Source organism: Rhinolophus hipposideros (genome assembly GCF_964194185.1).
Source record: "Rhinolophus hipposideros genome assembly, chromosome: 11".
Classification (NCBI taxonomy): Eukaryota; Metazoa; Chordata; class Mammalia; order Chiroptera; family Rhinolophidae; genus Rhinolophus; species Rhinolophus hipposideros.
The window spans coordinates 74,644,731-74,671,604 of record NC_138057.1 but is presented as its reverse complement, the minus strand read 5'-3'; the positions used below and the strand labels follow the sequence as shown (position 1 = coordinate 74,671,604).

The 26,874-nt window shown below is 35.6% G+C and overlaps 1 protein-coding gene across 5 annotated transcripts in view; it reads left to right on the top strand.

Annotated features, from left to right (window-relative positions):
• The window catches only part of SCAI (suppressor of cancer cell invasion), a 116,376-nt gene that overhangs the window by 75,450 nt on the left and 14,052 nt on the right, over positions 1-26,874 (top strand). For 4 of the 5 annotated variants that reach the window (XM_081066541.1, XM_081066543.1, XM_081066544.1 and 1 more), the window contains 8 exons: positions 1,880-1,976; positions 2,988-3,086; positions 3,238-3,390; positions 4,569-4,670; positions 4,911-5,012; positions 5,743-5,821; positions 7,501-7,600; positions 9,365-9,446. In XM_081066541.1, coding sequence (XP_080922667.1) covers positions 1,880-1,976; positions 2,988-3,086; positions 3,238-3,390; positions 4,569-4,670; positions 4,911-5,012; positions 5,743-5,821; positions 7,501-7,600; positions 9,365-9,446 — 814 coding nt within the window. The remainder of the gene's footprint in view (positions 1-1,879; positions 1,977-2,987; positions 3,087-3,237; positions 3,391-4,568; positions 4,671-4,910; positions 5,013-5,742; positions 5,822-7,500; positions 7,601-9,364; positions 9,447-26,874) is intronic. The other variant, XM_081066542.1, reaches the window with a different exon arrangement.

The following is a 26,874-nucleotide window of genomic DNA, read 5'->3' as shown; positions in this document are numbered from 1 at the left end:
GTGTATGCTCAATAATGTAGCATTATAATAAAGCAAAAAGTGGTATATTTTCATGGAGAAATTGATAAATGGTTTAATATATACGGAGATTTTCAATGTGCCATATTTAATGATTTATATATCAAGAAGACAAAAAATTATAAGACAATTTGAATAACATAATTAAATAAAAACTTGTTCTAAAGTGCATAAAACTGCATTCAGCAATAAGCGAATGCACATCATTTTCAAGCTTATGTAAAACTTTTGTGAAATTGACTTATACTTGCCACAAAACATGTTTCACTAATATTTCAAGTACATGTTACCTAATTCTGGTGCAATTCCATGAACAATTCAGACTGAAGTGTAGTTTAAAAAATATATAGATTTGTCAATTAGTAGATACATTTCTAAACAAGAAACTCATGGTCCAAGAATTTACAAGATTTTTATTATGAAAAATGTCAAACTTATAAGAAAATTCTTCTGTAAGGTTATTTATTATATTTGTAACGTAGGCTGTGGAAAGCAGGAAGTGAAAATTGAAAATGGTCAGGTTTGAACTGATAAAAGTATAAAGGGTCAGGTGTGAAGAGGTGTACAATATTGATTGTAAATAACCTTTGATACGTCCAGGGTATGTATTGCTACTCTCAGCAACATTAAAAGAAGCCAACAGAGGATATAAAATGGTGCAATAAAATGTAATAGAGTAACTGAAAAGAAAACGAAAAAGGAGCAGTAAAGGAACATACTCATAAACACCGAAGAGGCAAGTAGAAACAAATAGCAAGGTGGGAGACACAAACCCAGCCAAAGCAACTATAAAATTAAATGTAAATAGTTTGAGGACCTGAGTATAGGAGGCAGATTGTCAAAGTGGATAAAAAAGCAACACCTAAAACAAGAAACAAAAAACCAAGATCTAACCATATGCTATCTATGAAAGACGCATTAAAATAAAAAGATAGAAGTAACTTGACAGTAGAGGGATAGAAAATGACATGGCATATAAACACTAAGCATAAGAAAAATGGCTTGATTATATTATCTGAAAAATAAGATTGCAAAACAAAGAATGTTCTTCCTGGAGCTCTTTTCACCTTTTATTTTTCTGCCTGTTGTCTCCTACTGTTCCTCATAGTCTTAAACCTAAACGTTATTCTCTCTAGGAAGCCTTCTCTCTAAGGTCTAGTCCTGTGGGCTCAATAGCATCCTTAATTTCACCTATCATTCTATTTATTCCTCTGTGTTTTAAGTAATAACTGTCCCTCTACATTTGAAATACGTTTCTGTCTGTAAGATCTGTGAAGAAGGGACTGTGTCTATAGTTTTTGTTGTTGTTTTTCCCCTTCTTCTGCCTCCTCCAACTCTGGTTCAAGCCGTTGTTTCTCAGTCTAGTTGTGTAGGACAAGCTCCCTGGCCCATGCTGGTATTACGAGCCTTGCACTTCCCCCGGCTAAGGCAGTGGTGTCAACCTTTCCCAGCAGCTCTCGCCAGCTGCTGACCGCCGACCACTCACGGCAGCACATGGTAGCCCACAGCAGCACACACTGGCAACCTCGGCGTTAGGAGCTCAGTGCTTTAAACACCTGAGCAAGCGGGCCCAGCCCAGTTGTGATTTTTGGTTGTTTGTTTAATCACTCTACTTCTAGCACCTAGCCTTGTGCCTGGTGTATCCAAATTCTCAGTAGATATTTGTTGAATGAATGAATGATGAGTGAACAACGTAACGAATCAGTAAGAAATGTGTTGACAGACTATAGGTTATATGCAGCAATGTTTATAACTGCAGAATAGGATCAATAGAGTTTAAAAACTATAGGAAAGTTGGAAAAATCAAAAAGCATATTTTCTTTTGTAATCTAATGAGTAATTTTCCATTTATCTACCGTAGACCTGAGTTGGTAGTTAAGAAACTACGATACTATGCAAGATTTATAGTAGTTTGTCTTCTTCTGAACAAAATGGATGTTGTGAAGGATCTGGTAAAGGTAAATATACTTTAAAATCATTAAAATCCTAGTCTCTAATTATGTATGGATAATTTTGTTTTTTAAAAATAATTTAAAGTTAAAATAAATTTCGATATATCTAAATCATTACAACATTCAAAGTATGGTAACTACTGACAAGGGTGATGATTAAAAACAATTTTCTAATTCTTTTCATATTGCAAGCACACACTAATTAGAAATAATTATCTTAATTCTTTGGTTTTATCCCTTCAGCATGTTCTACATTTCACCACTCATCAATGGAGGGTTGGGAAATGGCAAACAAACGTTAAAATAATTTAGGTTAAGAGAAAACTGAAATGTTAGGTCAAGAAAACGTACGTGTTTTACCAAGTTATTGTGAATGAGTTTTCGTTTTTTTTCATCCCTTAGTATGTCTGCACCACTCTGACCTTCATTAACTCAGATAATTAAGAGTTAATGGCATTTGGGATCCACTTAATATCTGTACTGATTTCATCATACTGCATTCTGACTGCACTCCATATGTACTCAGTGGTTTCCATGGCACACTCCTTAATTTTTGGTACTCAAATGTAACATGCTAGTTTTGACCAGTCCTCCTCTGTCTTTCTCCACTCTCACTTACTAATAAGACTATTCTCCCCACCCCACCCCCAAAACCATATGATATAAATCCAAAGAAAATTAGCTAGACATTACTCTTTTTTTTTTTAGTGGTAAAAATTTGGGGTTTTACCTTTAAGAGTTTTCTATTAATAAATTCGTGGCTGATGTGGTACTGAGTAGGTAGGGGGTCACTCTGGGGCTCTAGGAAGATCTTATTGATGTGTATCATCCTGGAATTTTTGATTTTGAAATAAATCCGTGTAGTTTTCATTCTTTGTTTTTGGTTATAATTGGGACTGTATATTGATCATAGTCAAACCTCTATACTATGTCAGCTTCTGTCAGGAATGTGGTACGATATAGCTGTATTTTTAGGCTTTTTCTATAACCATTATCTTTGTGATATTTTAAAATCAGGAATTGTCCGATGAAATTGAAGATTATACTCACCGCTTTAATACTGAAGATCAAGTGGAATGGAACTTGGTGCTTCAAGAAGTAGCAGCTTTCATTGAGGTCAGTTTTTGACAAGAAAGGTTGTCATAATTTTGAGTAAGTAAATGTCCATGTGATAGACACTTTTACTGTGTGTATATGTCAAGAAGAAGGAATGACTTATACTGATATTTCATCTTGTCCATCAGCTACTTACTGCTTTTTCCCCCAGGCGGACCCCGTAATGGTGCTGAATGATGATAATACCATTGTTATCACATCTAATCGCCTTGCTGACACAGGAGCCCCATTGCTGGAACAGGGCATGATTGTGGGGCAGTTATCTCTGGCGGATGCACTCATTATTGGTAATTGTAATAACCAGGTAAAGAATTATGAAGGCATATGCTTAAAATTCACTTTAAAAAATAGTGCTTTTGATTATTACAGAGTTATTACTTCCTTGGAAATATCCTAACATCCATTTGTGATGAAATGGTTAACTAAATTATGCTCTGTCCATATATGAACTATATTGCAGACATTTAAATGGTTTAGAAAGAATTTTTAATTGCAAAGGAAGCTACTCATGATATAGTAAGTGAAAATAAACTTGTTATGGAGCTATGAAATAATTATTTCATATGTGTTTAAATGTCTATATATATATATATATATATATATATATATATATATATATATATATGCAAAAGAAAAAGTCTAGGAAGAAATTCACCAACATCATAAAAGGTTTATCTCTGAGTAGTAGAATTATAGGTGATTTTTATTTCCTTCTTTACAATTTTCTACATCTGGATATTACTTTTATAATCAGGTAAAAAGAGAGAAGGGATTATTTTTAAATACATTTGTCAAAAGCAAATTTCAAATTTTTTTCATAAAAGAATAGTCCCATGATGATGATTTAATACAATAGAAATGTAATTTACTGGAAATTATGGGATATTGGAAAAGTCACCAGTGAATACATTTTTCTGTATGCATTATTTATACAAGTTTTATTATTGGATCCTCCTCTTAACACCCATTATTTCTGTTATTAGCTTTTTCTAGTATTTCTCCAATTTTGGCTTTTATAACCGTTAATTTGCAAATTTCTAAATTATAACACTTTAATTTAAATAACCTACCTAGAGTTTTATAGAAGTATTATTCAAAAGAGAAAAGGATGCTTTCTTAATCATTGTATACTGCCATGTTTTATGGGACCTAATATAAGTCTCTGTGTTTACATGACTACTTTTACTTGTTTTTGAAAAATACCTGAGGAAATTGATGGACTGATAGAAGTATGGATAGATGGAGAAATATGTAATTAAGCAAATACAGAAAAATGTTAATATTACAGGATCTAGACGATGAACATATAGGTGTCATATAATTCTTTAAGTCTCCTGTCTTTTGAAATTTTTCATAATAAAATACTGGAAAATGAACAAAATAAAATTTCCCTTGTCATTAAGTACACATGAACGTCAAGAGTAATAACATGATTAAAGACTTCAAGATCTGCGTACTGCATTAACAGTGTTTTCCTTGCAGGTTAAGTTCAGTGAACTAACTGTTGACATGTTCCGGATGTTACAAGCTCTTGAAAGAGAGCCAATGAATTTAGCTTCCCAGATGAATAAGCCAGGAATGCAGGTATCTTCTCCCAACATTCGCAATTTTGGTAATACTCTTGCTGTTTCTGCTCCTCGTGGAATGTTGTTATTCAACAAATGCCGTGAGTGAAAATCAAGAACTCTCTTGATGAGACACAGGATAAATAAATAAGCATAATAATAGTGACATTGGGTAAAAAAACGTATTCGATAAAGATGAGAGTAAAAATAAGCATTGTCAAACAGCTTGTGTGTGTATTGTTTTTGTGTATAAATACAGGAATCAGCCGACAAGCCTACCAGACGAGAAAACCCCCACAAGTATCTGCTGTACAAACCCACCTTCAGCCAACTATACACATTCTTAGCAGCATCTTTTAAGGTACATATGTGACCAGTCCTTTTTGCTATATGGGGAAAGTATGCCCTAAAGGGAATATGAGAGTCACTCTTCTCTTTGAATATTTGAGTCAAGAATTTAGATAAAATATGAAATTGAAACTGCCTTTAGAATATTCTAATTGTAGCTATTTTCAGAATGGAAATTGTTTATGAAGTTATGAATGTTCCTTACCATTAGCTAATGAGACTATTGCTTAACTCCTTCCCTCAGGTTTTTATTACTAAACTACTTTAGCAGTAAGAGTCAATACAGAACTTTAAAAAAAACTGGAGCAGGTTGCATAGGCCTGTTATATATTCAAGCAGCTCAGGGAAACATTTTGGTCATTGAAAGAGCTACGAGAAGTACGGAATTCCTACCAAAGTTTCTATAGAGAAAGCCAGGGACAGGAGTTAGACCTATAATCAGGATCTTTACTTCTCCATTTCAAGTTTATCAGAGAACATTCTCTAAATGATGGGATTTTTGTAGCAGAGAATGTCTTTACAACTTTTGGCAATAGTTGTAGATTGTGGATTGGTAATGCATCTTTGCTGTGTAGATAGCTGTCAGTTGGAACCAGCAAGACTGACTCGACTCTCAGAGAAAACAATAATATGTTAAATTAGGTTCCTGTTTTCCTCAGAATTGTAAAGTGTCAAGAGCTTTAAATAAAACTGTTATTTTCCCTTTTTGTTGTTTTGTATATGTGATTTTTTTAAAATTTCAGGAGCTGCCTGCCAATAGTGTGCTTCTGATTTACCTGTCAGCCACTGGCGTTTTCCCCACAGGTCGTTCTGATAGTGAAGGTACAATAAAGGAATGCTCCCTGTTGTGAGCAGGGCTTGAATTCTCTTTATTTTCTACAAGACAATGGCCCATAGCCCACAGACCATCTCAAGCTTTCTAGAGAGGCTTCCAAATTTGAAACCTGACCTATTTGTTGAATTGGCAGTCTTGCAGATACTCTAATTTATTGTATATGCTGAAATATTATACATTGAAGTCTACAAATCAGCATATTCACCTATCAAATGTGCCAAAATCACACATATACATATGGAATAACAAAGCTTAATTATCTACATCATTGAGTTTTTCTGAGCCTTAGCGCACTAGGGAATCTGGTCAGTGGCTTCCTTTGTGGCTGAAAGTCTTTGTAGAAATCAGTACACTTTTGTAACTGTGAAAGTTCAAGTCCTTGTCATGATTGTTTTCTGTCCTTTATTTGGGTTTTATGAATTCAACCTGTAAAATATTGGGATGCTGTTTCAGAATAAAAACTTAAAACTGTCCAAAATATATGAGTCCAGAATATATGAAATTGGTCAGAGTAGAGGAGTAACTGGGATATAAATAAGGGAATTAAATCTTTGGACAAAAAAAAAATTTCTTAACATCCTTAACATTTTCCTCCTCATCTGTTTGTTGAAATTTGCATTCCTTTATACAATGCATGTCTCTGCCATCTTCCTTGCATGACCTACAGATCCTCTTAAAGTATTACAATGAAAACAAAACAAAATAAATCTCAAAGTCTTTTCATTGCAGTGATCGTTTTTTGTTTTTTTTTAGGGATAAAATGTCACAACATTCAAAGTGATGTAAAATCAAAAATTATTTTAATTTTTTGTAGTAAAATTAGTAATTTTATTTATAAATAATTATTTCCATGCCTTATATACTGTTGAATCGGATTTTCTTGGCCCCAGCTTAACATATTGACCTCTTGTTTTACTTTTTTCAATGTACAGTAGTACTACTATAGGTACTAAATGAATAGTCCTTTGAGAGAGATTATTCATAATAGCCATGGTTGGTTTCCATTTAGAAGGAGTTTAACTGACTGATATTGTCTGAAACTCCAGTGTTTCAGACAATAGTGATAATGATTTTTTTTCACACACTGAAATCTGGCAATTATTTTCTTAAAAAGGAAGTTTTTGTCAATGGGAATTTTCAAGTTTCATTCCAAATTTTTCCTAAATTTTACAGGTAGTGCCTCCCTTAAAATTATATTTAAGAAATTATTAGTGTCTAATCACTACTTTGTATACCTGACACTAATATAATATTGTGTGTCAGCTGTAATTGCAAACAATTTTTTAATCAAAAAAAGAAACTATTAGGACTTCATTCTTAGTAATTTCTTACTTAAGTAATTTTGTTAAACCAGAGATTTTAATTTGACTTAAAGTGTAAAGGTTATTTTGAGCATCCCAGATCTCCATCCCTTTTATTACCCAGAATAATGGGTAGATTCTTGTTTTGTTTCTCATTATATTCTGTTTGAAGAACTGACGAATAATAAAATATTTTAAAGTGTTGAATCAGGCAACATGCTGAAATCATTTAAATACTGCAGTAAACAGGAATGTTAAATTTTAAAATAACTCAAATTTTTGTAATTATCTCCCATTTGTATTTGAACATCAGATCAATGTTACTCTCCAATTGAAGTCTAGGATTCTTCCCTTTGTTTTCACAGGTCCTTATGATTTTGGAGGGGTACTTACTAATAGTAACCGGGATATTATAAATGGAGATGCCATCCACAAACGAAATCAGTCCCACAAAGAAATGCACTGGTATGTATTCTAGTGTCTCCCCCTATTATAAAAATTATTGTTCTCTCTTATAAAATGTTAAGTGAAATGGAGACTTTTTCTAGTACTAGAAATATTCTCTTAGGCTTCTAATATAAAACTTACTTTGATTCTAGCACTATTTCAGTCTCTGACTCCTAGAAAATTTCAATTTTTGACAGATTCTTAAAAAAAATTTTTCATTGAGTATCTATTCTATGTCTGGCACTATTCAATTACGGAGATACGTCAGTGAACAAAATTACATTTAAGCTGGATAAGACTAAATATATACATATATAAATGTCAGAACTTGTTAACATCAATATAAACATGTTAACGTCAATACAAACTTTTTTTTTTTTTTTTTTTTAATTTATTTATTGGGGTGACAATTGTCAATGAAATTACATAATTTCAGGTGTACAATTCCGCATTACATCATCAATAAATCCCATTGTGTGTTCACCACCCAGAGTCAGTTAATACAAACTTTTAATATAAGGTTCTGTTGATTTGATATAGCATAAATGATCTTAGTTGTATGATTTCAAGTAGATTTCATCCATGAAAGTTGCTTTTTTTTTTTTTTTTTTCTAAGTATAATACATTCATTGGTTCGGCCAGTTGGCTCTAGAATTTCTCTAGCTGACAGATAGCAATCTGGTCATAAAGGAAACTGAACTTGTTTGAAATTGTATTTCTAAAAGCACTTTACATAAAAATGTTAACTCTTCATATTAAAGAATGGGGAAAGGCGAGCAGAGAAAGAGAGAGAGACTTTTCAAATTATATGTATAATAGCTAATAGTTCCCCAAGTCATACACTGGTGCTATTGTCGTCCTTAGTTGTAAATGATTTAGATTAGAAAAACTTATGTTTGAAATATACAGAGGGTGCCATAAAATGTATACATGTTTTAAGAAAGGAAAAAATATTAAAATTGTAACAGTCGATATATACCGATAACAAAAGATGAATACAAGTCACGTGTATACATTTCTTTGGCACCTCCGGTAATGAGGTTTGATGATACTACTCATGGACACATTATTTTGCATATTTGTATTTACATCTACATCAATATTTATACACACACTACACATTGTCCACTAAGGCATGGAGAGAGCATGCACGCCAAAATTGTGACCTTGTGCAGTGACTCACAAATGCGTGGTACTGAGTTCTAGCCTTTGGGTCCAGTCTGTCTTTTGTGGGCCAGTGAATCCATATGTTTAAGAAGCACCCAGCTGATTCTGATTCAAATGTTCAGAGGAGACATAAAGAATAGTCAAAGGGGAGCCCCTGTTACTATCTGCAATATTAAGAATGTGGCTCAAAATATTAAAAATCTTTAAAATAAAGAGATTTTGAAAGACTCATTGAAATACAAATCTGGTTGTATTATTACATGTTTGTTTTCAAAACATATCCTAAAAAGGGCTTTTAAGTACTAAACAAGTACCTAAATGTTAACTTCTGAGATTGTTCAGGTTATAGGTTTAGTCCATCTTTAAATATATAGACTTTTTAGCTTGAATATTCTTGAATAATAATTATCTCTGAAATTTTTTCCAAATAAAACCACCAACTTGTCTGTCCCTGTCAATGTAGACATTTTTGTCTCTTGCTTAATTAATCTTTGTTTTGCTCTCAGTGCTACAATGAAAAGGAGATGTGAGCAGACCAAACTGAAGAATACAAATTCTAAGACTTTGCTGATAGAATTATTCAGTTACTTATTGTTACTGTTGTTGTTTGTCCAGCCTCCACCCTGGAGACCTGTATCCTTTCACAAGGAAGCCCCTGTTTATCATTGTGGATTCATCCAATAGTGTTGCATACAAGGTGAGTTCCATGAGCACTGTTGCACGTTAGACATTATGGCACCACCCGAGGTAACCAGTCTTAACATGTGCCTTTTTATTTTGCTTTATTTTATTTAATTTTACAGTTTGTATTTAGTTTTTCTTTTCTTTTGAGGTTGTGCATGGTAGTCAGGAACTGGTGCTATGAATAGAAACAAGAAGAAAACGCATGAATGGACACTCAGTGGAAAATAATAAATCCTCCTGCAGAAAAAAAAAAATTCAAGATTTCCAAGATCTCTGGTAGCAGGTTTATTTTTGTTATATAACCCAGAATCATTTTCTTTTATGGAGGTAGAAATATATGGGCAAATTTTATTTTCTAGTTTTCAAACCTTTTTTTCCCCTTCCACACACTGAGCTGCTGTATAGTTTAAGTGAAATTTCTTTCCCATGTTTTACAGGTACAGTCACTGAATATAACATAAATTGTTTTAGATGCACGTAATTTCTTTTTTTAATTTGTAACAATAAATGAAAAAGATGGTCCTGAATGCTGAAATAAGTAACAGGGATCTAACTTGAAAAGCCTTTGTTTTATATTTTGCTACTGACACAATGTTTTTCAATGATTATATAAAGAATACCAGCAGCAAAACACTTTAAAATAGGATATTAGAATTCAAACTATAATAATTTACAGGAAAATAAAAACAGAATTTTTGGAATCCTTTTATGTGGTTGGAATATTTCATTAGTGAACAATATGTTCAGAAATATGCTGGGATGTGCATATTAAAACTGTCAATTAAAACTATTTCTGTTATGGGTGTTCATACAATTAGATGGAGAAACAGCATTAGTAGGTTTATTTCAGGAGAGATGGAAATGTCTGGTAGCCAAGAGAGCTGACCCCGAGCATATGTTTTCCATCTAATTTTGATGTTTAGTTTCAGTTTTTCAAGTCCGAATTCCAAGAGCATCCAACACACCCTAATTTTTTCAGCATATTTCCGGTTATTTTGTCACGTTTAACATTACAACTTTGATTTTTAGGAAAATTAGCTGTATACCTTCTTAAATCGTGTGTGTTACTGTTTTTAATCTTTTTGAGGGGTTGGGAGGTTTCTGAAGGATAAGGTTTATTGACTATCCCATTTAAACTTATAAAACCAGAAGAGTCCAGGTATTCGTATCTTCGTAGAATTAAAAAGAAGCATTCTGTGTCTTTGTCAATGAAAAGGAATCATTTGCTACAGTTTAATGATGTGACAGGATATGTTGATGATCAAGTGTATATGTTAATATGCTACAGCATGCATTTAGAGTATTTTAGCAATTTAGTAATTTCTCTTAATTTAATTGGACATTATTTGATACCTTTTATAATTTCAAGAATATCTTTTATTATTGAGTGCCTTTTGGATGTAGAAAGAGTATGGGATGCTGATTTTAAAAAAGACGACTGTGCATGCTTGGAAATGAATTTACTTAATTATGTATCATGATTTAATTCTAAATTTTAATATTCTGACACCCAGGATCATAGTGGAATAATAAGCAGAAAGGGTTTTTTTGTTTGTTTACTTTTGATGGCACATGCAGTTATCATTCCTCTAAAAAATTAAATTATCCAGAACATAGTGATCTTCAGAAATGAAATGGGGAACCCATATGCAGTAGGCAAATTAGAGTATGGCACAGACCAATTTGGTTCTTTTTAAAAAGTAATACTATTTAATGCCTGTAAATCAAGTATGCAGTTCTCTGTGTTAACATATGAAGGTGTCTGATATTTACCTTTCCCACAAAGTATGTGTAAAAAGTCTTAAACTACCATTTTACAAGTTTCTGATGAAAAAGGAGAACTGGGTGACATGTATTATTTCTTGAGTACCTGCTTTGCTATGTTTCGGTACATGTGAATGTTTTATGAACATGTATGTGTTCTTTAAATGCTTCTTACAAACACAAACATTAATGTGTATTTCTTCATTTAAATACTACATTTTTATTTTTATGACAGTAACTCAGGCCTGTAGTAGTTTAAAGCTGGAATTCTCAACTCTTGCTATGCATCTGAAACCTTCAGAGCCCTTTGCAAAACCTTTTACCCTTTTACCCGGCCACAACTCCTGTGATTCTGTTTGTCTTGACCAGGTGGGGGGCGGGGTCATGTGTCTATAATTCCAGGGTTCTCTGGGTGAGAACTACTACTTAGCAAGTTCTACCAGGTGTTTCCAAAAACAGCAGTTTCCTGCTGTCTTGCCATACCCTTATTTGCCTCTTCCTAGAGGCCACCACTTACACCTTTTTTAGCTGACTGTTTTAGTATTTAACCATAATTTTTCTAAATAACATGCTGGTATTGATACTTCTTGATTTTTCAGTTTTAGGCATTATGTATTGATATCCCATTATGGAAGAGAAATTTAGCTGTCTTTATTCTTGCTAGCCCCAACTCACATTTATACCTTATACTCCTTTTATCCACACTATAGAATTGTATCATAATTTTGATTCATTGAATACTATGGCTTATATTATTTTGACTATAAAATGCTTTTAACAGCTAAGCCATATACTACACTTTTTCACTCCTGTGCAACTTTCCACTTTTCTTGGAGCAGATAATTGTCTATCATTGTTTTTTTTTTCTGAACAGGTCACTAATTCAACCCTCTTTCTCCTCACCAGTTGTCTAAATCTTCTTTCAGATTGTTCAGATGCATTAGTCTCTTGATTTTATCTTTGTGATGAATTATCTGCCACAGTGTCTGAACTGATGCCCTCCACATGTGCTGCACAGCTGTCATCCCAGAATCTCTTCTCATTATCCTGGGAATTCGTCATCTCTCTTGTGTATTAGATCTCTGTTTCCTGAGTCCTTTGTCTTCCTCTTCGACACTTTACTCTCTCGTTTTGGTGCAGAGTCTCGTTTAGTAGCTTCCTGAGAAAGGGTGAATATGAGGTAAAACGTTGGCGGTCTTGCACACTTCAATGATGGTTTTGGTATAGATTAGAGATTTCCTATCAGAATTTGAAGATATTGCTGTATTACATTCTAGCTTCCAGTATGTCTTAAGAAGTACAAAGCATTCTAGTTCTAGATTCTTGTTTTAGTCTGTGGAAGCTTATGGGATCTTCTCTTTGTCTTCATTGTGTTTCACCCTCTTAACAGCATGTCCTGGCCTGGGGTTATTTTTAACCATGGTGCTTGGTATGTACTTGGTGATTCCTTTCAATCTGGAGACTGCCTGTTTTTTTTGAGTTGTTCCATTGTCCTCTCCTGCATTTTCTCTGTTCCATCTTTTGAGAACTTTTGTTATTGATATATTAAACCTTCTGGTCTAGTCATCTGATTTTCTTGCCCTTTATTTTTCATCTTCTGGTCTTTTTGCTCTTTAGGAAATTCCCTTGCCTTTATTTTCTAACCCTCTTAATTAAGATTTTTTATTTATTCTTTCGATGTTTCTTCCATAAAGATATAGATGGGGGGTGGCCGGTTGGCTCAGCTGGTTGGAGCGTGGTGTTGGTGGCACCAAGGTTGCCGGTTTGATCCCCACATGGGCCACTGTAAGCAGCGCCCTACTAAAAAAAAAAAGATATAGGTGTATATGTATGTATATAAAACATATGCATACACATGTATAATTACGTTGGTTTTTATCTGGTTGAAATACATTCGCTCACCTTTGAGAATATCAATGATCTTTTTAAAATTCTCCCTGTTTGGTATCTGTTTCTTTCATGTTGATTTGTTTCCGTTTGTTTTTGCCTCTACTCGTATATGTCATATTAGAGGCTTTCCTTAGAATATTTTAAATTTTGCTTATCTACTCAGATATAAGAGTGGAAAACAATAAAATGGTCCGAATCTCTAAGGTGTGGATCAGGCTTATCAGGCTGAGCTGCTCGGGGTGACGATCTAGCCGGTCTGTGTGTGTGGTCTGGTCATAGTTACCAGAGTAGAATCAGCTATTCCGCCTGGAATATAAAAGTGTAGCTATCAGCATTATGCTATGTTTTCCCTAAAGTCTGTGTGTGTGTTTATATTTGTATACACATGGATCTTTATGTCCCCAGTGCCTCACACTTAGAAGTTTCTTAGTAAGTATATGTTGAACGATTAGATGAAGATAGGCAGTTATTCTTACTTTATAGTTGAGGAAACTTTGCCTATGGAGGTTAAGTATCTTGCCTAACTGATTCCAGCAGTCTTTCTCATTCCAAAACCCAAGCTCTTTCCAAACTTAGGTAAAAGAGGTGCTTTGCATGCCTGACTGAGCCTCATTTCAGAGGAGACTGATTGAAATGCCAAGATCTGTGTAACAAGTAAGGCCCACACTGTGGCTCTCAAATTTCCATTAGGGAATAGGCAAGTGGAAGTGGCGTTACCTATAGCAATGTGGTAGTGGGAGTTCAAAAGTCCCCAGTAATTTTGAATACTTCTTTTAGTTCTACTTTCTTTTATTTGGAAGAAGGAAAAAAAATTGAGTGTTTAAATAATTATGACAGAGCTGGATTCCTGCCAGTGAACATGACTTACACATTTGTCAGAACTGTCATATTTATCTAAATAGCGTCGTCCTGTTTGACTGATGGCTGCAGATTGTTGCAGTCTATGAAGGCATTCACACTCCTAACCCATATGTAAGAACTCTTCTGCCAGTCAGCCTCTCTCCTTCCATTTCTTTTTTGCCAGCACTTCTGAAAGACCATGTCTTTGTTTTTGGCATTCTACAGTTACACTGTGATATTTGTAGTTTTTGTTTCTTTATAGTTAACCTATTGGGACTTGTTAGACTTCTTGAATTGGTAGGTTGGAGTTTTTCAGTATTGCTGGGAAATTCTCAGCCATTGTATCTTTAAATATTGTCTGTGCTCCAACTTCTCTCCCATCTCCTTCTGGAGCTCTGATTCTGTGTGTGCATTCGCTCACAGAGGATAACAAAAAAATGTATACACATTTTAAGAAAGGAAAAAACTGTATTAAAATTACACTGGTGGTATCCATTTTGAGCACCTCTTGTAATTGCAGAAGTCAGACTTGACTTGTATTCATCTTTTGTTATCGATATATATTATTACAATTTTAATAGTCTTCCTTTCTTAAAATGTGTATGCATTTTTTGACACCCTCTGTATACAGCATTCTCACTTTCTCCCACATCTCTTGACCTCTCGTCTGTATTTTCCATCTTTTTGTTCATTTGGTTAAGATTTAGATAATTTTTTCTGATCTATCTTTCCATTCATAAATTCTTCAGCTGTGACTAACTTGCTATTAAACCTATTTATTGAGCTTTATATTGGTTGTAGTATTAATACTTTTCATTTCTAGAAGTTCTGTTTGGTTCTTTTTCAAATAATAATAATCCATTGCTCGTTTTATAGTTTCCTATTTTCTATTTCCAAGTTGTTCTTTATTTTTTTAACTTAATAAACATACTTATTATTTATTATCTATCTGTTAATTTTTATACCTGAAATCTGTTTTTGCTGCTAAAGACTCCTTTTGCTATTTTTGAATAATTGCAGGCTTAATTATCTTTGACTAGTTCTTTTCATTATCCTTGGTGGGACATTCACTGAGACCTAGAACTAAGGTACTTTCATCCAGAAAGGGTCTGCATTGCTAGATACCTGGAGGCACTCCTGTTTTCAGAATTACTTACCATAGGTGGTGTGAATTTGGGCTGGCTTCTAGTTACAACCCTCAGGGACTGTTTGTTTGATCTGCCTAGCACCAAGAAAATTTTCCTTGAAATCCCCTGAGGAGTAATTGTGAGGGAAAGGGAAACGTGAAGTTTGGTTTTGGTTCATCATACACTAAGGGGGTAGCCCTTTGGGATTCTAATTTAACAAGGCCGGTTTTCTATTAGACTCCCATTTTCGGCAGACTCTGATCTCTGATCGTGTCCCCTTCACAGGGTAAGGCCTTTAAATTCAAGTTGCTCGATTGCCTCAGAGCTAAAGAGAGCTGGAGTCAGCTCGTTTTCCTAGTCTCCTCTACTGATTTTCCCTCATCTGTTGGACCTCATCATTGGAGTGCCCCTGGGCTCCAGCCTTGTTCCTCTGATTTTCCAATTACAGCTGACTCTCTTGATACCGTATGTAGTTTCATGACTTAATTACTATTGCTATGCTGACAGTTTCCAAATTTATCTCCAGCCTAGAACTATCTCTGTTACTCCAGACTCAAATATGATCTATCTACTCCACATCTCTTAATTGGTAATGTAAATAGCGATTGCTAACTTAACATGCCCAAGACTGAATTCCTAGACCTCTTCTACCTTCAGCTTTCCCCATATCAGTTCATTACTATTATGCTTTTATAGCTGCCCCAGCCAGAATTCTTGGTTTCATACTTAACTCTTCTTTCCCTCACACCCAACATTCGTTGCAGGAAATTCTCTCGGCGCTAACTGATGTATACAGAATCTTACCACCACCTCTGTCATCACCCTGGTCCATACTTCCATCTCTCCCCTGACTCACTGCAGTAGCTTCCTAACCAATCTTCCTTCTCCTGCCCTCGCTTCCCTACAGCGTGTACCTATAAGTCAGATCATGTCACTTCTCTACTCAGATCTCCAAAGGCTCCTCATCTCACTCAGAGTAAAAGCTTTTTGTTCTCCTACCTCGCACACCTCCGTCCCTTCAAATGCATCTCTGATCTTCTCTCTCGCTGGTCTCTGATCATTCAGTTCTCTTCTGTCATACTGACCTTGCTGTTCCTCAAACATACTTGGTAGTCTTCTGCTTAGGATCTTTGTGTGCTGGTCTCCCTGCCCTGAATCCTCTTCCAGAGATACCCGCATTGTTCTTCTGATGTTTGATTAATGGAAGCCTCTTCATAGGGTCTTCCGTTATTGCCCTATTTAAAATTATATGCTTCCCCAGCACTCTTTATCCACCTTTCTTATTTTATTTTTCTATAAAGTGCCATGTACTATTCTAAGCACTTTACAAATATTAACACATTTAATCCTCACACAATCCAATGTGTTACCTTTATTATCCCAATTTCTCTGATAAAAAAACAAAGGCACAGAGAGATTATTTGCCCAAGGTCACGTATACAACTAAAAGGTAGCTGAATTGAGATTTAAACACAATCTGATTGTAAAGCCTATGCTGCCAACCGTACTCTATACTATTTTTCCATAGGTAGCACTTATCACCTTCTGTGATTGTGTGTGTGTGTGTGTGTGTGTGTGAGTGTGTGTAACTTAATCATTCTTTTACTCTGGGTCTCTACCTACCACCTCCACCGCCATCTAAATATCAGCTACAGAGAGACCGGATGTTCTTTTTGAATCTGTTTTGTTTACTGCTATATCCCTAGCACCTAGAACAGTGTCTAGTCCATAGGTTCAATGACTATTTGTTGAAGAAAAGAGACCTTTAAAAAAGATACTATGAAAAAAAGACACTATGTACTGTAAAATGTTTTAAAGTCTGAGTTAAATAGATAATTTCTAGGGAGAAAAATCTAATGACCATAAGAGGAAATCTGAAAAGCCCAGTCAGAGGGTATGAAATAGAGGAAAGTGATCATATTTATCTCTCTTTCCCCACAAGAAAGGCTCTAGCCCTTTTTGGATTCACCAGTAAATACTTTTAAACTTTTAGAATACACTATTCCAGAGCAATGAAAAAGATTAGAATTATCTCATTCATTCTGTAGTAATTAGGCCACAGGACACTTGTATGACCTTCAGTATGCCCCTTGGTCTTCTCTCAGCCTCTTTTTCATTCTCTATAAAATAGATTGGCAATACTGATCTTAAAGGATTGTTAGTTAAGATTACAGGGTAGGTAGGATCTAAGTAGCCTGGGATAGTCCTTGGAAAGTAGTTAGCACTCAGTAAGTGATAGGAATTATTATGAAAGTGACACTATTTTGAGATAAAAATAGCACACACAAAAGAAAACTCTCCCCATTAGTTTATCATTATGGATTAGAAAAATATTAATAAAATACTAGTTAATAGGCCTATTAATAGAATAATATACCAAAAGAGTTTATCTGAAACATGCATGAAGGTTAAGTATATAAAAATAAAACAATATTTTATACTGTGTCAGTAGGAGAAATACACATGCTTATCTCAATGGTCATTTTGTAAAACCTGATAAAATTCAGTACCCATTCTTAAAAAAAAACAAAAACTCAGCCTAAGATGCGGAGCTTCTGTATTAAGTAGCTAACTTTGTACTTAGAGTGAGGAACATTCAATGTATTCTTAATTAAAATGAGCAAGAAAAAGAGAATGCCTTCTATTATCGTTGTGATTAATATTGTTTTAGTCCTGATCAGAATTTTGTAGCATTCCCCAAATAAAACAGTAAAAATGTCCAGGTTAGTAAGAGGTGCAAATATTCAAAAGAATGAGAAAAAAATCATTAATTATAGATAATATGCTTTTATATTTAGAAAATTCAAAGGAATCACATAAACACTATTAATATAAATACAAATTCAGCAAAGTAGATATGGGTTGAATATACAAATATCAATAGCAATCTTATGTACGAGCTATAACAGGTTAAAGTTTCTTAAATATATGTTTCATTTACATATATTTGCCATAATTTTTCTTAAATTTGATAGCATTGAATCATATAATCCCAAATCATATATAAGAGCAATTATGAGATGTTCCCAAAACTTACAAGTAAAGAAAATAAGATGCTTCTATGAGAGTTAAACGATAAAATGAATTACTGAATGGGTTAGAACAGAAATGTGAACCATCCTTAAAGAAACTATTTCCCAAGCCTAACATTTAATTGTAGTCTGATAGAAGGGAATCAAGAATTCCCCAAGATTACCCCAGGTTCAGTGATTCACTAGAACTCATAGGTCTAAGCATATAGTGAGACTCACTACTCAAATTTTTTACAGTAAAAAGATACAGAGCAGAATCAGCAAAGGAAAAAGACATAAAAAGGCATACAGGATGAAGACCAGAGAAAAGGAGGCACAAACTTCCAAGAGTCCTCTCCCAGTGAAGTCACACAGGATGTACTTAATCCTCCAGCAACAAGAGAGACAACACGGGTGAACTGTCTACCAGGAAAGCTTGCTCGAAACTCAGTGCCCAGGGTGTTTATTGGGGACTGATGGTGTAGGCACCCTGTGCCTGGCACACACCAAAATTCTCTTCTCCCAGAAGGAAAGCTGGTGCTCAGCCTCAACCATCGTGTTTGCACAGTCAAGGTAAAGTAAACCACTAATGGTGGGAACAAACCCAAATCTAAGTTCCCAGAAGCCAGCCAAGGGCCAACCTTGTAAGCAAGCTTTTCAAAGGTAGTAGTCAGGCTAGTTATGCTAACTCTTTTTACATAGTATTTGAAAAAAAAAAAAAGAATCAGGAGAGAAGCTGATCAGAAAGGAAGAGGAAACAAAGGAAATCTTGGGACTGCAGTGTGGAAGAATGCCTCAAGCTACCTTCTGTGAAGAATACTCCTTAATATCATTCAACTTATTCCCTTTGTTTTCATTACAAGGAATTTCTAATTTATTTTAATTACGTGTTTAATTATTTTGTAGTGATATTCACAAAGTCACAAAAATCAGAAAGGCATATTGTGAAATTTCTTTATCTCTCCAAGTCCCAATTCACTCAGTTACTATCTCTCCCTGTAGGTAATCACTGTTGTCTGTTTCTTGTTTATCCTTCTAGAAAAATTTTGAAAATGCATAGTTAAGTCAAAACAAATACAGTCTTTAGTCTTCTTCACTACATAAACGATAGTAGCAGGCTATTCACAACTGTTCTGCATCTTACTTTTTTTTACTACGAATAAATGTTGGAGGAGAGAGGTCCAAGATGGCAGATTAGGTAAATGCTATGCCTACTGTATCCCAGGAATACACCAAAATGGCAAATAAATTGTAGAACAGTCAACATCAAGAATCATCTAAAAACTAGCTGAATAGAACCCTATAACTAAGCATATAAAGAAGAGGCCACATGGAGACTGATAGGAGGGGCGGATCCCAAACCCACAGATAGTGGTTGAACACTGAGAGGGACACCTTGGTGGCAGAGGTCTCCCCTGAAGAGGGAAGGGTCCCAGCCCCGTGCTGGACTCCCCTGCCCAGGGGTCCTGTGCCGGGAAGAGGAGTTCCCATGGCATCTGGAAGTGAAAATCAGCAAGGACTTAGTCTGCCCATCCCAGTGGGGTGGAAGGAAGCTGGAAACGCAGACGCCCTCAGTAGAGCCACAGCATGGACTCTCTCGCTTGTGGGCACTCATCTGGTCTCTGGTGGAGGGGCAGCAGCTCGGGAGGCCTAGAGACATGTGGGGAAGAACTGAGTTGTGTGGCATTAGCGAGGGACCTGGAGGGACAGGAGCCATTGTTGTCCCTGTGTGGAGCCTGGCCTACAGGAGGGCGCCATCCTTTCAATATTAAGCTCTCTCCCGAAGGGCCAAGTCTGAGACCGCATTGGTCTGTTAGAATCCATGTGTGCGAACCAACTTGGTGACACCCTGGGTCCCCACCCCCCACAAAGCTGCTGCTACATCACCTGGGAAACTCTTGACTGCTGGACTGCTGGCCCCTGTTTGAGTCTGCGGAAGCCTGTTTGAAGGAACCTGGAAAACATTTGCTGATGGGCGGTAACCCAAGACCTGAGTCATACTTCTCTTGGGCAGCTCTCAGGAACCTGCGGGCCTGAGACGAGCGGTGGCTGGCCGTAGTGTTCTCGGCAATTTTGCAGGTTTGTCGTTGACTCAGCCCCAATGTGGGAGCCAAATGCATTGACTTTGTAGAAACCACTGACTACACCTGGAACCCTGCTCCACCCACCTAGAACTGCATTGCCAGGGACACTTTGGGCACTTGGGTGGCTGGCCCCGCCTCACAATCGCAGAGGTCTTTTCCAGCAGCGGACAATCTGCAACAGCCTGGGGAGATTTTGGTAGTGAACAGTGACCCAAACATTGTGCCACAGCCACTGTGGGGCAGCTCTCAGAAATTTGCCAACCTGAGGTGGTGGGTGGCTGTGGTGTTCTTGGGGCACTGTGCAAGGTGGTCAAGGGCAGGCACTGGCATAAGAACTGAATCTACATTAACTTTGTAAAAACCACCAGTCATGTCTTGTGACTCCGTTGTCCTCCACCTTGTCCACCTAGTGCTGCATTGCCGAGGGCACTCTGAACACCAGGTCAACCAGCCTGGCCCGCACACCTAAGGAGGCTCTTTCAACGGATGGACCTTACAGGCAGCTGGTGGATGGCAATAGGTCTAGGGGCCCTGGTCCTTTTGCTAAGGTGCCGCAGGCCCCCTGTTGGTGGCAGCCAGCCTCGGTTCACAGCGAGGTTACCTCCATATGCTGCCAGGTCCAGCACAGGCAGCAACCAACCAGATATATCTTTGTGGCTCCTCCCAGGTAGCCACGAGCCGGTAATAGGCAAGACTGAAATTGACCTGCATGGGAGCCCCTCCCAAGAGACACCAGAAACAATATACCCAGAAGCCACCTTCAGACCATACCAGAGCACTACCTGGTTAGCCCCACAAGCGGCAAACACAGAGTGGTTTCAAAAGGCACAAGAGCCCACGGGGGTACAGCTTCCTCTGAGGAGTCAACACAGCAACTCATACACTGTGGGCATAGCTAAGGCTCAATTTCAACAGGAGAACACTCAAGGTAAACTGGAACACATGCACAGGAGATATGGGAGACTGCACAATTGGACTACATAGGACAATACTACCTAAGGCCACCCAGCAATGACTGAAAGGCATATGAGATCTACCTAATAGGTAGAAGCAAACACAAAGCGGCAGCCAAAATGAGGAAACAAAAACACATGTCCTAAATAAAAGAACAGGAGAAACCTCCAGAAATGGAACTAAATGAAATGGAAGCAACCAACCTACCAGACACAGTTTAAAACTCTGATTATAAGAATGTTTAAGGAATTTAGTGAGAATTTCAACCAAGAGATAGCAAGCATAACGAAGGACGTAGAAACCATCAAAAATAACCAGTCAGAAATGAAGAATACAATAACTGAAATTAAGAATACACTAGAAGGAATCACCAGCAAATTAGATGAAGCAGAAGATCAAATCAGTGATTTAGAAGACAAGGTAGTAGAATACACCAATTAGAACAACAAAAAGAGAAAAGAATAAACTATGAAGATCATTTAAGGGGCCTGTGGGACAACATCAAGCATCATAATGGTACCAGAGAAGAAGAGAGGGAGCAAGGGGTCGAGAACCTATTTGAAGAAATAATGACTGAAAACTTCCCTAACCTAATGAAGGAAATAGACATACAAGCCCAGGAAGCGCAGAGTCCCAAACAAAATGAACCCAAACAGACCCACTCCAAGACACACTGTAATTAAAATGGCAAAGGTTAATAAAGACAGAATCCTAAAAGCAACAAGAAAAAGACAACTAGTTACTCACAAGGGAGCTCCTATAAGACTCTCAGCTGACTTCTCAACAGAAACTTTGCAGGCCAGAAAGGACTGGCAGGAAATATTCAAAGTGATGAAAAACAAGAGCCTACAACCAAGACTACTCTACCCAGCAAGGCTGTCATTTAAAATTGAAGGAGAGATCAAGAGCTTCCCAGATAAAAAAAATAAAGGAATTCATTACTACCAAGCCAGTATTACAAGAAATGTTAAAAAAGACTTCTTTAAACAGAAGAAAGGAGAAAACAAACAGTAATGAAAATAAAAAATATGAATAAAATGGCAATACATATTTGTCTATCAATAACCACTTTTAAGTGTAAATGGAGTAAATGCTCCAATCAAGAGAAAGGGTAACTAAGTGGATAAGGAAGCGAGACCCATGCAGTTGTTGTCCACAAGAAACCCACCTCAGATCGAAAGACATACACAGACTTAAAGGGATGGAAAAAGACATTCCATGCAAATAGAAATGAAAAAAATTCGGGGTAGCAATACTTATATCGGACAAAATAGACTTTAAAATGAAGACTATAATAAGAGACAAGCAAGGACATTATGTAATAATAAAGGGATCAATCCAACAAGAGAACATAACCCTAGTAAACATCTATGCACCCAACATCAGAGCACCTAAATATATAAAACAAATATTGACAAAAATAAAGGCAGAAATCAACAGTAACACAATCATAGTAGGTGACTTTAACACCCCGTTGACACCAATGGACAGATCCTCCAGACAAAATCAACATGGAAACAGCAGCGTTAAATGACACATAAGACCAGATAGATTTAATTGATATTTTTAGAGCATTTCACCCCAGAGCAGCAGAATAGATATTCTTTTCAAATGTACTTGGAACATTTTCCAAGATAGACCACATGTTAAGTGCAAAACAAGTCTCAATAAATTTAAGATTAAAATCATATCAACTGTCTAATGCGAACACAGTGGTATGACACTAGAAATCAATAACAAGAAAAAAAGCATTGAAAAATGCACAAAGACATGGAGATTCAGTAACATGCTACTATAGCAAATGGGCCAGCAATCTGATCTTGAAAGAATTCAAACAAATAAAAATGAAATACCAAGACCCAAAATTTATGGGACACAGCGAAAGCAGTGCTAAGAGGGAAATTCAGAGCAATGCAGGCCTATCTAGAGAAACAAGAAAAATCTCAAATCAATCGTTTATCATTATAGTACGGGAACTGGAAAAAGAACAGCAAAATAAGTCCAAAGTGAGTACAAGAAAGAAAATAATAAAGATAAGAGAGAAAGTAAATGAAATTGAGACAAAGAAAAGCAAACAAAACAATCGCTGAAACCAAGAGCTGTTTTTTTGAAAAGATAAATAAAACAAAACTGACAAACCTTAACCAGATTCATCAAGAAATAGAGAGGACCCAATAGATAAAATCGGAAATGAAAGAAGAGAAGTGACAACTGACATCACAGAAATACAAAAGAAAAAGAAAAAATGAAGAAAATACTATGAGCAACTATATCTATATGCCAACAAATTAAACAATCTGGGAGAAATGGGTCAATTCCTAGAAGCATACAATCTTACAAGGCTGAATCAAGAAGAAACAGAAAATCTGAACAGAATAATTACTACCAACAAAATTGTCAGTAATCAACAAGCTCCCAACAAACAAAGTCTGGGACTAGATGGCTTCACAGGTGAATTTTACCAAACATTCAAAAAAGAATTAACACCTATTTTCAAACTATTTCAAAAAACGCAGGAAGAGGGAAGGCTCCCAAGCTCATTTTATGAGACCACCATTATCCTGTTTCTAAAACCAGACAAAGATGTTACCAAAAAAAAGAAAATTGTAGGCTGATATCCCTAAGGAACATAGATGCAAAAATCCTCAATAAAATATTAGCAAACCTAATTCAGCAATACATTAAAAAGATCATACACCACGATCAAGTGGGATTCATTCTTGGTGAGTAAGATTCGTTCAGTATCCCCAAATCAATTAACATAATATACCACATAAAATGAAAAATAAAAATCATATGGTCATGTCAAAAGATGCAGAAAAAGCATTTAATAAAATCCAGCCTTCATTGATGATAAAAACTCTCAGCAAAGTGGGAATAGAGGGAACATGTATCAACATAATAAAGGCCATATATGACAAACCTACAGCTAATATGCTCAATGGGGTAAAGCTAAAAGCATTTCTCTTATGATCGGGAACAAGACAAGGATGCCCACTTTTATTCAGCAAAGTACTGGAAGTTCTAGCCACAACAATTACACAAGAAAAATAAAAGGCATCCAAATTGGAAAGGAGGAAGTAAAATTGTCATTATTTGCAGATGACATGATACTACATGTAGAGAAACCCAAAGATTCCATCCAAAAACTATTAGAACTGATAAGAGATTTTAGTAAATTTGCACAATGCAAAATTAATATTCAGAAATTGGTTGCATTTTTATACTCCAATAATGAACTATCAGAGAAATTAAGAAAATCTCATTTACAATTACATCAAAAAAAATTTCGGAATTAACCAAGGAAGTAAAAGACCTGCACTCAGAAAATTGTAAGACATTGAAGAGAGAAATTAAAGGAGATACAAAGAAATGGAAACATATACAATGCTCATGGATAGGAAGAATATAGTTAAAATGTCCATACTACCCAAAGCAATATATAGATAGATTCAGTCTCTATCAAAATACCAATGGCATTTTTCACAGAACTAGAACAAATAATACTATAATTTATATGGAACCATAAAAGACCCTGAATAGCCATGGCAATCCTGAGAAATAACAAAGCTGGAGGTATTACGATACCTGATATCAAATTATATCATAAGGCTGTAGTAATCAAAACAGCATGGTATTGGCATAAAAACAGATATGTAGATCAATGGAACAGAATAGAGAGCCCAGAAATAAATCCATGCCTATATGGTCATTTAATCTATGACAAATGAAGCAAAGATTTATATTGAGGTAATGACAGTCTATGGAATAAATGGTGGTGGGAAGACTGGATAGACATTTGCACAAAACAAATCTGGACCACCTTCTCAAACTGTATACGAGAATAAACTCAAAATGGATTAAAGACTTAAAAATAAGAACTGAAACCATAAAACTCCTGAAAGAAATACAGACAGTAAACTCTCAGACATTACCCTTAATATTTTTACTGATATATCTCCTCAGGCAAGGGAAGCAAAAGGAAAAATAAACAAATGGGACTATATCAAACTAAAAACGTTTTTCATTGCAAAGGAAATCATCAACAAAACAAAAAGACATCCTACTGAATGGGAGAAGATATTTGCCAATGATATATCTGCTAAGGGGTTAATATCCAAAAATTTATATTAAAAAGACAAACTCATACAACTCAACACCAAAAAACCAAACAATTCAGTTTAAAAATGGGCAGAGGACATGAAAAGACATTTCTCTCCAAAGAAGACATACAGATGGCCAATGGACATATGAAAAGATGCTCAACATCACAATCATCAGAGAAATGCAAATTAAAACCACAATGAGATACTCCTGTCAGAATGGCTATCATCAGTAAATCAACAAACAAGTGCTGGGGAGGATGTGGAGAAAAGGGAACCCTCGTGCACTGTTGGTGGGATTGCAAATTGGTGCAGCCACTATGGAAATCAGTATGGAGGTTCCTCAAAAAATTAAAAATAGAACTACCTATGACCCAGGAATTTCACTCCTGGGTATTTATCCAAAGAAATCCAAAACATTAATTTGAAAAAATACATGCACCTATTTTTACTGCAACACTATTCACAGTAGCCATCATGTGGAAACAACTGAAATGCCCATCAGTAGATGATTGGATAAAGAAACTGTGGTACATTTATACAATGGACTATTACTCTGCCATAAAAAAGAATCAAATTTTACCATTTGCAACATCATGGATGGACTTAGAGGATATTATGCTAAATTAAATAAGTCAAACTGAATAAGACAAATACCATATGATCTCACTTGTATGTGGAATGTAAACAGTAAACAAGCCAACAAAACAAAGAAATAGACTTACAGATACAGAGAAAAAAAACTGATGGTTGGTACATGGGATGGGGGTTGGAAATCGGGGAAAAGGTGAAGGGATTAGAAAGTACAAATTGGTCGTCACAAAATAGTCATAGGGATGTTAAATATAGTATGGGGAATACAGTCTATAATGTAAAGACTAGTGTGTCAGATGGATATTGGACTTATGGGGGCAATCACTTAATAGTATATAAATACCTAACCACTGTGCAGTACACCTGAAACTAATAAACTGATATTCAATGTCAACTATAATAAAATACATATTTGCGTGGTCACGGGATGTAAAGTACAGTATAGGGAATATAGTCATTGATATTGTAATAGCTATGTACAATGTCAGACAGGTAATAGACTTGGGGGTTATCACTTTGTGATGGGTGTAAATGTCTAATCATTATGGAGTTTTTTTATATAGCTGGAACTCATTAAAAAAAAGGAAAATTGTCCTAATTCTTTTTTTATAGCTGCATAGTGTTCCATTGTATGGTTATGCCATTATTTATTCTTATCAGTCTCTTTTTGCTGGTCATTTGTTTCCAGTCCTAATACTGTTGCTAACAATGCTGCAAGGAATAAATGAGGACTGATGATATTTTCACGTGTTTGAGAGTATATTCATATGGTATGTTCCTAGTTGTGAAATTGCTGTGTTAATGGAATATGCATTTGAATTTAATCGATACTGCCAAATTGTCTTCTAAAAAGTTTATACCAACTTATATTCTTACCATTTACATTTTAGTGTTTATTTCCCCATATTTTTGCCAACAGTGTATATTCTCAAACTTAGAAATTTTACTAAACTAAAAGCTTAAAAAAATGAAGATTTGGTGTAGCTTTGATTTTTATTTATTACCAGTAAGGCTGAGCATCTTTTCTTGTATTTGAGCCAAATATATTCCCTTTTCTGGGAATTCTCTTTCACC